This window comes from Elephas maximus, chromosome 16, assembly GCF_024166365.1.
Source record: "Elephas maximus indicus isolate mEleMax1 chromosome 16, mEleMax1 primary haplotype, whole genome shotgun sequence".
Lineage (NCBI taxonomy): Eukaryota > Metazoa > Chordata > Mammalia > Proboscidea > Elephantidae > Elephas > Elephas maximus.
The window spans coordinates 66079828-66097643 of NC_064834.1; the positions used below are offsets into that span (position 1 = coordinate 66079828).

The following is a 17816-nucleotide window of genomic DNA, read 5'->3' on the forward strand; positions in this document are numbered from 1 at the left end:
CTTGGCAGGCAGTTTTTTTCCTTGAATTTTTTAAATATGTCATCCCATTGCCCTCTTGCCTGCATGGTTTCTGCCGAGTAGTCCGAGCTTATTCTTATTGGCTCTCCCTTGTAGGTGACTTCTCTTTTATACCTCGCTGCTCTTATAATTCTCTGTTTATCTTAGGTTTTGGCAAGCTTGATTATGTCTTGGTGACTTTCTTTTAAGATCTACCTTATGTGGAGTTCGATGAGCATCTTGGATAGATATCGTCTTATCTTTCACAGTATCAGGGAAGTTTTCTGCCAACAAATCTTCAACAGTTTTCTCTGTATTTTTTATTATCCCTCCCTGTTCTAGTACTCCAATCACTCGTAGGTTATTTCTCTTGATAGAGTCCCACATGATTCTTAAGGTTTCTTCATTTTTTAAAATTCTTTTATCTGATTTTTCTTCAAATATATTAGTGCCATGTGGTTTATCTTTGAGTTCAGAAATTCTAGCTTCTGCTTGCTCAATTTTGCTCCTCTGACTTTCTCTTAAGTTCTCTAATTCTGTAATTTTATTGTTAATCTTCTGAATTTCTGATTGCTGTCTGTCTATGGATTTTTCCAGCTTATTAAACTTTTCATTATGTTCCTGAATAATCTTTCTAATTTCTTCACTGTTGCTTTATCTGTGTGTTCCTTGGCTTGTTCTGCGTATTGCCTCATTTCCTTCCTGATGTCTTGAAGGGTTCTGTATATTAAACTTTTGTATTCTGCATCTGGTAATTCCAGGAATGCACTTTCATCTAGAAGATCCCTGGATTCTTTGTTTTGAGAACCTGTTGAGGTGACCATGGTCTGTTTATGTATATGACTTGATATTGACTGTTTTCTCTGAGCCATCTTTAAGTTATTGTGTTAGTTTATGCTTGCTTACTGTGTCGTAGCTCCTTGCTTTGTTTTGTTTTGGTATACCCCCATGGGTTGCTTGAGTGAGGTAGCTTGATTATTTTCGCCCTTGGAGCTCTGGTGTCCTGTTCCCAGCTGGCTAGAGCTGTTATCAGGTATATCAATCTAGGAGTCCATTCAGATTTCTTGTATGAATTCATCTCAGGTTTCCAGGTAGCTGATCATTAAGTGTGTGGTACAGGCTCTGTCCTACAGTCTTAGAAGGGCAGGGGTGATTGGTGTATATACTGGTATCTGATTGCAGCAGGGGGTCATGCTCTGAAAAAGGCCAGGGGTCTGAGAACCGACCCCCAAGTGTCTCTGAGGAAAATGTGTCTCTGTTCCCTAGAGCGTGCTGGTGGATGGGTTCTGCAGAGGGACCATGGGCACCCAAAGTTTTTGGTTGTAAGGGCTGGGAGGTACCAGTTATCTTTGGACCCCTGTCGCTTGTGGCTGGGTTACCTGAGTGGAGCTAGCAGTCCTTAGGTCCCTGATATGGGTAGGTGGGGACCTTGTTTAATAGGCAAAGCAGTGTCCAACATCAAACACTCACCTCTCCACCGCACAGCTGAAATGTTTGGAGTTTGCCAACAAGGGCCTATTCTCCCAAAATAGGCCCACACAGGTCCATGCAGAAGGGAAAGGTGCTCAAGGTCCATGGATGGTTTATGCCTGGACAGGAGCCGCTTCTGTCATGAGCTCCCCTGGTTAATGGAGCTAGCAAATGATCTTTTCCCCACAATTGCAAATTTTTTCCTTTCCCAAGGCCAGGAGGAAGGCTCTAGGTGCTCCCCAGGGTCTATCTCAGGCCCAGGGATTCATCCGCTGAAGCTGGCTGGGGGTGGAGGGGGGGCGCGGTAAAATGTATGCAGGTACTTAGCTTTTGCTGAGAGTGCCGTTTTCCTCAGGTTCCAGAGGTGTGAGTAGGCTGTGTGGCTGGCTGCTTCCCCCTGAGGAAACTGTGACCAAACATTAGTATTGGCCCGCCGGCGCCGCTCGGGAATGGTGCTTGAGGGCTCCCCGCGATTCAGGTCCAGTAACTCCTCTTCACTTCTCAATGGTCTCTTCCTCCCCCCTACCCCTCAGTTCGTTGTCTAAGCTTGCCTTTGATGCTTGGGCCTCTCAGCTAGTCACAAATATACTCGTTTCACTTGTTTTTTCAGGTCTTTGTTGTAAAGAGGGCTTGACGGAAGTGTGTGTCTATTCCACTATCTTGGCTCCGCCTCCCAAGAAGCTCATTCTTAACCAGTATCATTTTCTATCCCATAGTCCAGTTGGCTTTGGGAATGGTTCCTGTCCTGGGCTAACAGAAGATCTGCGGACTGTGACCTGCAGGGTCCTTCTAGTCTCAGTCAGACCATTAAATCTTGTCTTTTTACGAGAATTTGGGGTCTGCATCCCAGTGCCCTCCTGCTCCCTCAGGGGTTCTCTGTTGTGTTCCCTGTCAGGGCAGTCATTGGTTGTAGCTGGGCACCATCAAGTTCTTTTGGTCTCAGGTTGATGTAATCTTTGGTATATGTGGCCCTTTCTGTCTCTTGGGCTCATAATTACCTTGTGTCCTTAGTGTTCTTCATTCTCCTTTGCTCCAGGTGGGTTGAGACCAATTGATGCATCTTAGATGGCCGCTTGCTAGCGTTTAAGACCCCAGACGCCACTTTCCAAAGTGGGATACAGAATGTTTTGTTAATAGATTTTATTATGCCAGTTGATTTAGATGCCCCCTGAAACCATGGTCCCCACAACCCCGCCACTGCTACACTGGCCTTCGAAGTGTTCAGTTTATTCAGGAAACTTCTTTGCTTTTGGTTTAGTCCAGTTGTGTGGACCTCTCCGGTACTGTGTGTTGTCTTTCCCTTCACCTAAAATTTTTCTTATTTACTGTCTAATTAGTGAATAGCCCTCTCCCTCCCTTCCTCCCCACTTTCGTAACCATCAAAGAATATTTTCTTCTCTGTTTAAACTATTTTTAGATTTCTTAAGATAGTGATCTTATACAATATTTGTCCTTTTGCAGCTGACTAAGTTCACTCAGCATAATGCCTTGCAGATTCTTCCACATTATGAAATGTTTCACGGATTCATCATTGTTCTGTATTGGTGTGTAGTATTCCATTGTATGAATATACTGTAATTTATCCATTCATCTGTTGATGGGCACCTTTGTTGCTTCCTTCTTTTTGCTCTTGTAAACAGTGCTGCAGTGAACATGGGTGTGCATATATCTGCTTGTGTAAAGGTTCTAATTTCTCTAGGGTATATTCCAAGGAGTGGGATTGCTGGTTTGTAAGGTAGTTCTATTTCTAGTTTTTTAAGGAAGCGAATGGCGTGATTTTTAAATGAGCCGTTTTGGCTGCTGTCTTGAAAATAGACTCTAGGGAAGCCAGTTAGGAAGTACAGTAATCAAGGTTAAAGGATGGTGGTAGCTTTGGAGATGGTAAGAATTAGTTAGCTTGTCTTATATGTTTTTAAGGCAGAGCCAATAGTATTTGCTGAGAGTTTAGATGTGGAGTATGATAAAAAGAGAGGAGTCAGGGATGATACAGGTTTTTGGCCTGAGCAACTAGAAAGATGAAATTGCCATCAACTGACATGTAGACGATTCTCAAGTAGGTTTAAAATGAAGGTGGGTTGAAGATCAAGAGTTCAGTTTGGACATGTTGTGGGTGGGATCTCCATTAGACAACAACGTGAAAAATGTCAAGTAGGCAGTTGGATATATGAGCCTGGAGTTCTAGAGAGAGATCTGGCCTGGAGACATAATTTTGAGACTTCTTTGACTACATGTAGTGCTTTAAAGCCACGAGACTAGATAGAATCACTAAGGAAATGGGTATAGATAAAGACGAGAGGAAAAGGATCGAGTTCGAGGATGTTACAATGATAGAGAAGAAGGGGGTGATAAAGAGTGTGGAAGCAAGAGAGGCTTCAGCTGTGCCAAATGTTGCTGCTGGATCAAGTACAATGAGCAGTAAGGATTAACCATTGGATTTAGTGCTCTGTAGGTTATTGGTGATGTTGGTGAACACAGATTCTGTGTAATGGTGGGATGAAAGCCTGACTGGATTGGATTTAAGAGGGAATGAGAGGCATGGAATTGGAAACAATGGGTAGAGCCAATTCTTTCAAGAAATGTTGCATGTGAAGCAGAGCGAAGAAAATGGGTAGCAGTTGGTAGGAAATGTGGAGTCCTTCTTAGCCTGGGTTTTCAGTGAAGCAGACATGAGACCAGACTTCAAGTGAAAGAATTTTATTTGGGAAATTACAAATAATTTCTACTATTAAGGGAGTTATAAATAATGCACAGATGATAAGGCAGCCATGATGAAACATTAGGAAATCAATCATTCCAAAAAAAATAGGAAGACACTGCATAGCTTTTATGATCTAGTCTTGGAAGTCACATAGCCTCACTTCTTCTGTCTTCTATTGGTTGAAGCAGTCACAAGCCTGCCCAGATTTAAGGGGAGGGGCCATAGAATCCACCTCTTGATGGGAGGAGTTTAAAAGAACTTGGGCTGCATTTTGAAACTGCTCCAATATCTAATAAAAATACAGATCAGTTCCATTTCTAGGAATTTATCCTGCAGATACAATTGCAGAAATAAAAAAAATACATATACAAAGGTTATTCTTTGAAATATCACTTGGAAGTCATTCCAGTGCCCAAATATAAGAGAGTGATGAATAAAGTATGCTACGTCCAAATATCGGAGCACTATGCAACTGTAAAAAAGAATGAAGATCTCTTTGAAGTCATATGAAATGATTTCCAGGATATATTAAGTGACAAAGTAAAATACGAAATAGTATTTTACTGTTTGTGTAAGAAAGTAAGGGAAGTAAAATATACTCATGTCTGCTTATTTGAGCAAAAAGGAATGCAAGAAGAATAAACCAGAAAACGATGATTTTGGTTACTTACAAGAGTGGTAAGTGGATGTTGGTTACTTATAAAGGAGTGGGAAGGATAAGGGATGGAGATGTATTTCCTTGAGTTTATAGTTTTTTAAAATAGTTTGACTTTTAGAAGTGTATTGATAGTTTACTTATTAAAAAATTAAATTAGCAGGGAAAGGAAGAAGGGGGAAAGAAAAAGCCCTCTAAAGCAGCATAAACTGAAACAAATGAGCCCGACCCTGTTTCAAATAAATAATATAGCCACACTGAATGGGGGATAAGAGAACTAATCCAGGTGACTCTTGGGCACAATGTTTAACTATATACACTTAATCTAGGTGTGGTTGGATGAAGAAATACAAACGAATCTTTTGTTTTTTGAGGGTATTATTTTAGGTGTCTTTAGTTGGAAAAATTAGTACATGTGTTGATGTTGCTGGGAATCAGGGTTCTTGATGTGAAAAAACTGGAGATACAAATATGAAATGGAGACGGCAAGGAAGAATCTGCACAAATGGATTGATATTGGAGGTATCATTATGAGGTTATGATTAGGTAGAGGACAGAAAGAGGTGTCCTTCTGAAAGGGCTTAGAAGCTAAGATACTCCAGTAGTAGTGACCGCACCTAGCGCCCATATTCCCAGATCTGGTTTCTAATATTCCCCATGAGAAGGAACCAGGGCTCCTTGGAAGAATGGCTGATTCTAGGACTGTGGCAGGGGAAGTACAAGGTGAGCCCGATACTTCTTGTTAAATTAAGGCAGTACCCAAGAAAGGGATGGGGTCCTGTCAAAAGAGCATAGGAAACAGCTTGAAGAGGGTTCCAGGGGCAAAATCTGGCACAATTTGAGTGTCAAAATAATTTCAGGCAAGTGTATACTCAGAAGACTTGAAAGCGGGGACTCAAACAGATTCTTGTATACTTGCAGCATTATTCACAATAGCCAAAAGTGGAAAAAATCCAAGTGTCCATCAGCAGATGGATAAACAATATGTGGTACATCCATACAGCGGAATATTATTGAGCCGTAAAGAGAAATATACCATAAAGTATTTATGAGTAAATGGCAATGAAGTATACAATTCAGTGGGTCAGAAAAAGAATGAGTGTGTTTATGGGGCGGAACTAATGATGAAACAATGGAACAAAATATTAATAATTGGTGAATCTCAGTGAAGGGTACAGAGGAGTTCTTTGACTATTCTTGTAACTTGTTTGTCCCTTTGAAATTATTTTTAAATGAAATGTCAAAAATAGATTAGTAACATTAGAGGAAGTAGATACATATTTTTTTCATATCTGGTAATACAGAAAATACCTTTGAACTGAAGATGGTAAGAATTCCTGTGACCTGCCGTGACAGTGAAGGAAACGTCAGCTTGTCCTTTTACTATACTTAGAATGATGGCTTTTAGGGTATCTATAAATCTCAAAGGGGAGTTATGTGGATGGTTTTACTAACTTGGACCATAAAGCTTTTCTGGGTTAGTCCTTAAGAAAATTTATTTCACTTCAGGTTAGCAATACCTCATAAACTTTCTAAGAATCTCAATGTGAGTCTCAAGGTGAGTAGAATATTGATGTTTTGCTTTAGTATTTTTCATGGCTTTAGAATTTGGAAGGTGTGGTTGGGAAGTCATTACTAATGTGTCATTTTATGTTAACTTTTTTCTTTTGATTTAAAAACCGTTAGATGCAATGTTTTTTAGAAAGGCAGTTTTTTTTTTTTTCCCCCTCCATTAAGTGTAATGATACTACATGTGACTTTCTCTTCAGCTCTTAACATTGCATGTTTTCAAAATTCTTTGGTGAATTTCAAGTATAAATTGGATATTGCTTTTTAGAAAACTGCTATCTGAAAATACAGATCTATCAAGCATACGTATTAGGTACTGGGGATTATGATTTTTTAATAGAAGAAATCTCCCCTTTAAAGATAATTCCATCTTGAGGATTTTTTTAATAGAAAAAATATTCCCTTTAAAAATAATTTCATCATGCTATATGCTGTCCAGTTGATTCTGACTCACAGTGACCCTATATGATAAAGTAGAACTGCCCCATAGGGCTTCCTAGGCTGTAATCTTTATGGGAGCGGATTGCCAGGTCTTTTCTTCCACAGAACTGTTGATGGGTTCAAACAGCTGACCTTTTGGTTAACAGCTGAGCGCTTAACCATTGTATCACCAGGATTCCTTACAACTTAAACGTAGCAATAATGAAAAGGAAACTTTTATTTTGCTGAAGTTAGGCTTGGCATTTGCTGTCGAGTTTCATTTGTGCAGCAACTTTTCAGGACTAACTAGGCAAAGTGATACAGTTTCAATATAACAAGTAAAAAATCATTTTTATAAATTACTAGGTCTATGTGACAGAAGCTGCTAAGATCGTATACATTTTAATATTTGCTAAATGTTTCAGAAAATATCAAAATAAAGAGATTAGTTTTGGTAAGTAAATGATTAAACCATGTGCTTTTTAAAACTGTTTCTAAGCTACATAAGTATTATGCATATATTTGAAAACATTCATTATCTATATTAAGTAGGTACTCATTCAGGATTCATGACATCCTGTTCATTTTGTCTCTGCTCAACATTCTTTCATTGATGGTGATCCCAGCTCTTACAAGGCAGCTAGCTGTTCTGTTGTTTTATATATTTTAAAAATTTTGGTTATATTGAGAAGAAATATGCACTCCTTGTAATTTGTACTTACAGTCTGGCCTGTTTACGCTTTCTCACTCTAAATGAGATCAGTTTTAGTAATCTGTATTTCCCTAGGATTTATACCTTTAGATTTTCAAATTTATTTTCATATATTTGTTATTGTTAGTTGCCCTTAGGTCAGCCTCGCCTCATGACTGTCTTATGTATAACAGAACAAAACGTCGCTGGAGCTCATTCTTGTGGTTATTGTATCAGTCCATCTCATTGAGGGTTTCCCTTGTTTTCACTGACCCACTACTTTACCAAAAGTCATGTTCTTTTCTTGGTCTTTCCCGATGAGGCATCCAAAGCAAACAAGATGAAGTCTTATTATCATTGCTTTTAAGAAGTATCCTGGTTGTATTTCTTCGAAGACTTGTTTTTTCTTTCTTTTGGCAGTCCACAGCATATTCAGTGTTCTTCGCCAAACGCACAATTCAAATGCATCAGTTCTTTTTCTGTTTTCTTTCTTCAGGTGCATCTTTTGCATGCATATGAAGTGACTGAAAAGACCATGGTCTGGGTTAAGTGTACCTTAAAATTCCTTCTTTCATCATTCCATTTCTGTTTGAGGGAACATCCTTTTGCCGTTCTTTAATGGTAGGCCTACAAATGCCATTTTATTTTAGTTTTAGTTCACCTGAGAGTCTTTTCTCCCTTTCATTCCTGAAGGATAGCTTTCTGGGATATCCAGTTGGTGTTTGGCAGTTTTTTTCTTTCAGCACTTGAAAAGTTGCCTGCTGCTTCCTTTGAGCCTCCATGGTTTCAGATGAGAAATCCACTGTTACTCGAATTAGTGTTCTTCTGTGGGTAATGTGTCATTTCTTGCAAACTGCTTTCAAGGTTTTCTTGGCTGTAATCTTAATGGAAGCAGATTGCCAGGACTTTTCTTCAGCAGTACCGCTGGGTGGGTTCAAACCACCCATTTTTGAGTTAGCAGTATTGGGGGTTGGGAAATGCTAGGCTTGAGTAGACTTTTTCTGATGGTTTGGGGTGGGGGTGCCATAAAGCACCTGCTGCTATGTTATTCCCGGTTTTGGGGTCCCTAACTGTCTGCCGGAAGCCCTGGTGGCGTAGTTGTTAAGTGCTACGGCTGTTAACCAAAGGGTCGGCAGTTCGAACCCACCAGGCGCTCCTGGGAAGCTCTATGGGGCAGTTCTACTCTGTCCTATATGGTCGCTATGAGTCTGAATCGACTCGACAGCAACGAGTGTTGATTTAGCTGTCTGCCTTCCTTTTTTATACCTTTCAGAATCCTTTGGTTATCTCGCATTATTTCTGGGGTCTACGTTTGTTCTTAACAGGCAGGAACAGAGAGAGATGAGCCTACACCATCTTGTGCCACCTAAACCCACCACCACTTAGTAATTTTTAAAATTTTGATGTGTGTTATTTAACTTGTCCAACTCTAAATTTCCTCAAAAGTAAACAGAAGACAGAAATAGTACCTATCTCAAAGGGTTGTTATTAAGTTTAAATGAGTTAATAAGGTACTTCCTGAGATAACAGTGTATGCTCTATTAGATAATGACTCTGATGATAATTGCAAAGTTGTTTATTGCGTGGTTGTTTTTAATGGCAAATAAAAACTCAAATGAGCAACGATGTAGAGTTATTTAAATGTTGTATATCATGTGTATAACTGAATGTAGCTGTTAAAAAGTAATAAATGGGACATGGAAGGATGCTGCAAATGTTTTGTTGAGTGAAAAAATAGTTGCAAAATAGTATGATTCTTATCTTTGTACAAGTATATATGTACATGTAGGTCATGTGAGGTGCTTCATATATGGATAATAAAACAGCTGGAAACATAGTTTGAAAATAATCTGTAACTCTAGTTAGTGTGCTGGGGGAGAAGGTGAGTTTCATTTTTTACATTATACACTTATTGTTTTAGTATTTTTTGGTAAGGAGCGTTTTTATCTTTATTAAAAGGAGAATGAATACAGATATGAAAGACCTTTATATATGCTTAAATATACATGTATTGCTTTAACAAGAGATTAAAGAATATTGATCATATTACTTTTGATAAGGTGATATTTACTCATTCAATGAGAATTAGTACCAAAATACAATATCCATTAGTTACATGAGTACTACAAAGTTTATTCTTACACCTTTAGTTTTCTCAAAGTACAGCTGTCTTTAATCATTGCTTTTTGATACTTCTATATTTTATGACTATTGAATAATTAGAAATTTGTAATTATGTAATTCATATTGTGTAAACTTAAAGAGTTTTTAAGTGTCATCTTCATTTTCTGTTATTTGATTTGGATATTTTCAGTGTGCTGCCTAGGATGCCGTAGTTTAGGTGACCAGTTAGAGGAAAGGCAAGTGGCATGGTCTGGGTGCATATTTGAAGACTAATGATAAATTTCTACGTAGTTGTACTTCATAATCTAAATTTTTAAGGGCAAGAAGCTGTGTGTTTTTCATATGCCTATTCTTAAAAGTATGCTTTGCATATAGTTAGTGCTTGTATCAGTGAATCTGCATTAGGAAATAAGAACATTTTTTGTATATACAAAGCAGAGTGGGATTGCATACAGGGAATTAATTACGTTAAGTTAATTAATAAAAAAAAAAGTTAGAAGGGCTAGAGACACCAAAGGGAGTGGGTCACTCAGAAATCTGGAACCTACTACACACTCAGGTTAGGGCACTTGAGCCCACGTCTGCAACTGAACTACTGAAGGTGCCACTGCTGCCACTGAGCAGAAGCCACCTCTGCTACTGTTGCTAGAAAAGTCCCCCTGCAGTTAGCTGCCTGCTTCTACTGCCAGAGCCAAAAGCAGAATGCCCTTCTTCCTCTTGCCTTCTAACCTCTCACAGTACATCCCATTGGTGGAAGCTAACAGCAACCCAGCTATAAGGGAGGCTTGGAAATTTAGTTTTTTAGGTTTTCATCCTCGGCACAAAGAACTCTACAGAAGCAGAAATGGGTTTAAGAACCAAGAGATTAAGGACAAGTAGAGTGCTAAATTTTTTTCAATGTATGAATTGATCTAAGTTTGTTAATGGCAAGGATCATGTGTTTTTTGTGCTTGTAATATCAGTGACTAACTCAGCCTATCACAATAGTAGGATCTCATAAAATATGAAGCCTTTTTTCAGGTGGCTTATAAATATAGCAGTGTGTGTGAGAAGAAAGCTTTCCTTTTGCTCCCAAAATTTGGTATTTTCAGAGTTTAAGTTCATTTTGGAAAGACCATTCTTACTGAACTTTAATCCGAGCACCTAATGTAGTACTTGGCATGTTTTTAATAAGTGTTTCTTGATTAAATGAATATTAGTATACTGTATTTAGTCATAAACATGTGGTATTAGAATTAACTTGTTGGTAGGTTTCATGATATATTAGTTATGTTTCTTAATATTACTACAAGTTCATGATTTATCTTCTTTGTCTTACAGCGTCTAACACTTGGCTTGTTCCAGAAACTAAAGGAGCTATTGTGCAAGGTGGATATGGCCATACTAGTGTGTATGATGAAATAACAAAGTCCATTTATGTTCATGGAGGCTATAAAGCATTACCAGGCAATAAATATGGATTGGTAGATGATCTTTATAAGTATGAAGTTAACACCAAGACTTGGTGAGTAAATTGAGTGGAAGCATGATATGGAGGAAATTTGACATTAGTTGTATCTTAATTTTTTTTCTTTTATATTTGTATAATAGTGGTAATTAAATATTTTCAGGGAGAAATTCTTGAACTCTAACCCATTGTTTCAGCTAATGCCATACTATTATGTAGCAAAGGCACAAAATTATAAATTTTCTATGTGCCACCATTACTGTAAATGATTGACTTTAAAATAGTCTCTGATTGCAAAGAAGTATTTATTCTGTATACATTACTTATATGTGCTGATATTATGTTCATTTCAGATGAACGATTTAGTTTGACAAGATAACTTTGAGCTTTGATATTATCTGTCTGGGGATTTGTTCTTTGTACTCATATTTTATTATCATTTGTAAATTTAAAAAAGTGTTTCTTTACTTGCATCCCCTAACTTCATGTGAAATATAAAGCTTGGTAGCATTTAAGTAGATTTTCCTTTTTTATTGTTATAAACAATGCTGCATTGTACATCTTGTACTGGTCTTCTCATGCACATGTGCAAGAATTTTCTAGGGTTTGTACTTAGAAGTGCAATTGCTGTGTCTGAGGTTATTCGTTCACATCTTCAGCTTCACTGCACGTTGCCTAGTTGCTCTTCAAGTAACTTGTGGCAATGTATATTTTGACCAGCAGTTACGAGTGCCTTATTTGTTCATATTCTCACCAACACTTGATAACTGTGAGAATTTTTACTTTTTGCCAGTGCAGTGACTGAGAATGGTATTTTATTGATATATTCGTGTGCATTTACCTGTTTACTGTTTTGAATAAGCATCTTTTTATTGTTCATTTGACATTTGTGTTTCCTGTTCAGTGAATTGACTATTCATATCCATAATGTTCTCTTTATGTTTGAAATGTTATTCATTATTTTTTTGTTTTATTGATTTTTCTGGGTATTATAAGTTTTCAAGCAGAATTTTTGTTGTACTCATTTCCCTTTATAAAAGCTGGGAGATGACTCCCTTGTTTTAAGACATTGTGCATTCTTTTAAACTGCTAGCATGAAGTTAATTTAAATATTTAAATGAAAGTTTTCCACCAAATTTTGATTCGTTCTGCTCTCTTCACTTTCAAACATATATGCTAACTTAAAAAAATAAATAAATAAAGATGGAGTTAAAAAAAATGAGTACTTTTCCTTTGGGTGATTTTGTTAAGTCTCCTTATTTCTTGTTAGTCTAATAAAAATGTGGTATTATTCTTTTTATTTTTTATAAAAAGTAAAATAGATTAATTACATTTTTGTTCTTTATAATTTATACATTGCATTTTATTTCCTAATTTAATATTTGTAACTTACTGTCTTTGACTTTTTGCAGGAGGACTTGTGATTTAGTGATTAAGGAACTGTGTATCTGCTTAACATATTTTTATGTGTATTTTAGGTTGTATTATATCAATAAGGAAGGATAACTGCATTTGCAGGAAGAAAGTGGCACACTTTACAGTAATAATAATGGCTTATAGAAATTCTCAGGGGAGGATCTTAATAGAGAACAGAACTGAGTATTATTAGAATAAAATGAAAGTGAGAGATTTAGTTGTTGCTTATCACTTGTGTGAAGTTTGCTCAGTTTGTACATGCTTCTTTATCTGAAAACTTCCCATAGTTAACTTTTGCATTGAAGAATATGATTATCAATCTTGACAATTTTAGATTATGCAAAAAAAAAAAAAATTGGCTACTTGTTCCTTAGGAGAATTTAATAAACTGATTTGTGAATTCTTTGAGAACGTCATAAGAAATATGTTATAGATATATACAGTGCTTTAATATTTTAATGTGTCCTGAATTGTTTTAAAAGATTAATCAGGAAGCACTAAAATGATTATTTTCTAGTATTCTTAAAGTTTATAGCATCCTTATAGTTTTGATGCTTTTTGTTTTTTTTTGGCAAGTTTGTTAGATATGGATTGTACTATGTGTCAGGTTTGTTTCTCAAATTTGATGCAATTTACAAATGCCACTATTATGTGTTAACTCTACAGTCTGATCTTTAATTTTTATTACCTCAGAACTGGTTTTATTTTTTAGTAGATAGGGTTTGAAAGAGCCATTTTGTTGAGATATTAAGAAATGTTTTTAGAGGAATTCTTATTTTTCAGTGCTGAAACAGATTATTTTGAAATGATACTTACACTGAGAAAAGTTAGGAATTACATTTGTTTACAGCATCACAGAACTATCAAGGCAGTGAGAATTTGCAGATCAAGATCTAGGAGAGGATGGATGTCAAGGGAGGTGAGACTGGTATTTTGTGCAACTTTCTCACTAATTCCCAATTCTGAAAACTGAGAAGTGAGCAGAACTCTTGTCGGGTTCAGTATTGATGACCGGAATTGGATTTCTAGGTGTGCCAAGAAAGAGGGTCCATGGTAAAACCATATGGATTTAGTCTGGTCCCTGAAGTTCTAAACTCTCCTAGTGTATATGAGCCCATTTTTGATTCATTACAATCTCACTGAATTACAGTGAGCTGCTCATAGCCTAACAGCTGGCAGAAGCAAAAGTAAATCATCTTGAGGAAGATAATACCCAGATCTTTAAATTATTTCTTTAATATGTCATACAAAATATCTGGCACAAAATAAGAAATAACCAGGCTTAGGAAAAAACAAGAGATCAAAAAAAAGTTATTAGAAACATACCGATAGAATAATGATGTTTGCAGGTACACATTGCCATTGAGTTGATTCCGACTCATAGTGACCCTATAGGACAGAGTAGAACTTCCCCATAGGGCTTCCAAGGCTGTAATCTTTATGGAAGCAATCTGACACATCTTTCTCCTGCAGAGCAGCTGGTGGGTTCGAACTGCCCATCTTTCAGTTAGCAGCTGAGCTCTTAACCACTGGGCCACCAGGGCTCCTCTTTGTTTTTAGATACAAACTTTAAAATAGCAATGGCTTTGTGTCCAAGGAATTAATATATCAGCAGAGATCTGGAAATTCTTACTAAAGAATGAAATAGAAATTCTGGAACTGAAAAATTGATTAACTGAAGTATGATATTGTGAATTGGTTTAACAGCAGATTAGACACAGCTAAGGAGGGAATTAATGAAATGGAAGCTTTGTCAGAAGGAAATATTCAGACTGAAGTGCAGAGAGACAAAGGGATGAAAAATAAAAGAGGGAAAGACATGTGGAAATGATATGACTTGTAGAAAACGTACAGCATGCATGTAATGGAGTCTTAGAATGAGAGAAGTGAGAAAATAATTTAGCGCACTATTTGAAGAGTTATTGACTGAGAATTTTTCAAAGGTGACAAAAGACATCAGGTCATAAATTAAGTTCCTTGACCACCAAGCAGGATATGCACAAAGAAAGTCACACTTAGGAATATCATACTAAAGCTTCCAAAAACCAAAACATAAAGAGAAAATTATAAAAGCAATCGGGGTAGGGAGGTGGGGGAAAAATTTCCTTTTAAAAGAGCAATAGTAAGACTGGCAAGTGATTTCTAAACTGAAAAAATGGAATCCAGAAAACACGATGCCTTCAAATGGCTGACAGAAAATAATCACCAGCTTAAAATTCTACACCAAGTGAAATATCATTAAAAAATGAGAACAAAATAAAGATATTGCAGAAAAACAAAAACTGAGAGGATTCGACAACATCAGACCTGAAATAAAGGATATTATTGTGGTAGAATAAAAATGACCTGAGATACTGGAATGCATGTACAGCAATGAAAGGAGTAAATTAAATAATTGTTGATGATAGAAAGCTGTAATAGTATAATAGTGATATAATAGAGGCTTAGATATATACAAAATTGAAATGCTTGGCAATAACAGCACATAATTCATCAAAGAAATTACACTGAAAGTTAGAAAATATTTTGTACTGAACAATAGTGATACATCAGAATATGTGTGATGCAGCTAAGAGGAACATTTATGGTCTTAAATTCATTTGTTAGAAAAGGTTGAAAAATGTCTGAAAATCAGTGGTCTAAACATTCCCTCAAAAAAAAAAAAAAAAGCCCCCAAAACCCCGTTGCTGTTGAGTCCATTTTGACTCATATAGCGACCCTATAGCACAGAGTAGAACTGCCCCATAGGTTTCCAAGGAGCAGCTGGTGGATTCAAACTGCCAACCTTTCGGTTAGCAGTCATAGCCCTTAATCACTGCACCACCAGGGCTCCCCTTAAGAAGTTAGGAAAAAACAGTAGGTTAATTCCAGAGAAATGAGAAAGTGAATAAAGGTAGGAAGAAGGAAGGAAGTATGAGATAAGAGCACAGATTAAAGAAATGGAAAATAACCATATGATAGAGATGATCCACAAAGACACAAAAAAATGGAGGGAGCTGGTTGTCTATAAAAAACCATTAAAATAGATAAATTCCCACCCAGATTAGGAACAAAGGTATACTTTTAAATAACCTATTTTAAGACCTATCACAAAAATCAGAATGCAAGGAGATATCACTTCAGATCCTATAGATATTAAAAGTTCATAGAGTATATGATAAACAACCATATAGCCACTATATGACAGTAATTTTGAAAAATTTGATGAATTGGGACAAATCTCTAGAAAAATGAATCTTACCAAAATTGACACATAAAGAGAATTTTAGAATAGTCTCATATCAAAGAAAAAGAATCTATAATTGAAATGTTTCAACAGAAAACAAATATGCAAACAAATAAATACAAATAAAACAAATTTCCAGGCCCAGGTAATTTCACTGATGAATTTGAACAAATATTTAAGAAGTGTATATCTAAGAAATAAATAACACCAGTCTTTCCCAAAATGCCAGACAACAGAAATAATTATCTTGAGACTTATGAGGCCAGGATAACCTTGATACTAAACTATAAAAGAGAAATTAGAGGTAAGGAAAATTATAGTCTTATCTTTTTCATGAACATAGATGGGAAAAAAAAAAAAATCAGTGGATCCAGTAATTTATGCAACGGGTTTATTCTAAAAATTGGCTTAGTTAAAATGTTAGTTAAAAATTAAATGTAATTAACAGAGTGAAAGTGTAATGAAGAAAAACCATATGGTCATCTCAAAAGATGCAGAAAAAGCTTTAGACAAAATTTAGTATGTATTTATGATAAAATCTCTATAGGACCAGGAGTAAAGCAAACTTTTCATATGCTAAAATGTATTAAGTAAATAAGTAAAAGGTATCAAAACAACAAACAAACAGAACTCTACTGCAAACATTATGGTGAAATGTTGAAAGCTTTCCTTCTATGATTGGGCATAATTGTGGCCAGTATGACCACTTCTATTCAACATTGTATTGGAATTTCCAGCCAGTGCAGTAAGGCAATTAAAGTAAAATAATATAACATAAAAGGTATATGGATAACAGGTTGCATTTAAGGTCAGTATAAAAAAAAATCAGTTGTAATTCTATATACCCAAATAATGTACAATTATCAGTACAAAGTGATAGTTTCAAAGCAATACAATTTATATTATCATCAGTAAATCAGCTACTAAGGAATAAATCTAATGACATAGGTACAGTACCTTTACACACAAAACTAAAACCTTATTGTGAGAAACAAAGACCTAAATAAAAGGAAAATACCTAATGCTAATGGATGGCACTGGGAATGGATTGGAAAACTCAATATCATAGAGATCTTCCCAAATTGATCTATAGATTTAATGTAATCCCAAACAGAGTTGCAGAGTATTTATAAAAGATATTTAACAGGTTGATTCTAAAGTTTATAAGAAGGCACTTACAGGTAACGCAAACTTTTAGAAGAATGAAACTGGAGGACTTCTTTACCAGATCACATGAGTAACTACGAAACTAATTAAAATGCTGTTGTGTAGATTGAGAAATAGAGCAATTAAGCAAATAGGAATTTCACATATAGACCTACATATGGACACTTAATTTATGACATTGTTGGCAAGGCACAGCCATCTTTTCAGTAAATCATTCTGCATTAATTGAGTATAAAGTTGGAAAAAATGAGTTCTGAGTCCTACCTCACAGCTTACACAAAGATCAGCTTCAAATCAATTGTAAGTCTAAACGTGGAAGGTAAAATAATAAATATTCTGGAAGATAACTGGTGAATATCTTCATATCCATGGGTAAAGACTCTGAGATGGTATTTATGTAGTACTGTTAATAAAGGGGTATCCCTGGGTGGTACACATGGTTAATGCACTTGGCTGCTAACCAAAGCTTGAAGGGTCCAGTTCACCCAGGAGCACCTTGGAGGAAAGGCCTGTTGATCTACTTCCAAAAAGGTCAGCCATTAGAAACCCTATGGAGCGCAGTTCTACTCTGACACACACAGGGTCGCCATGAGTCAGATTTGACTCCACAGCAACTTCTTTGATCAACTGATCTATATTTATATGTTTGAAAACATCAGTAAGAAGGTGAAGAGGCAAGCTGCAGTGTGGGGGACATTTGAAACACATGAAGTCAACAAAGAACTCTTTCTGAAAATATAAAGAACAGCAAGTCAATAAGAAAATGTCAGACAACCCAGTAAAGAAATGGGCAAGACACTTGAACAGGTACTTTATAAAAAAGGCTATCGGTGCTCAACCTTATATTAGTCAGGGCAGTTCAAATTAAAACAAAATTGAGGACTATGACACAGTAACTTAATTGGCTAAACTAAAAAGACTGCAGACACCAAGCGT

At 36.3% G+C, this 17816-nt stretch overlaps 1 protein-coding gene across 8 annotated transcripts in view; it reads left to right on the top strand.

Annotated features, from left to right (window-relative positions):
* Positions 1 to 17816, top strand: part of ATRNL1 (attractin like 1) — a 685371-nt gene that overhangs the window by 87495 nt on the left and 580060 nt on the right. For all 8 annotated transcript variants that reach the window (XR_007513388.1, XR_007513389.1, XM_049854677.1 and 5 more), the window contains one exon: positions 10945 to 11128. Coding sequence is in view for 6 of the 8 variants with exons in the window: in XM_049854677.1 (XP_049710634.1) it covers positions 10945 to 11128 (184 nt within the window). In the remaining 2 variants the exon portion in view is untranslated. The remainder of the gene's footprint in view (positions 1 to 10944; positions 11129 to 17816) is intronic.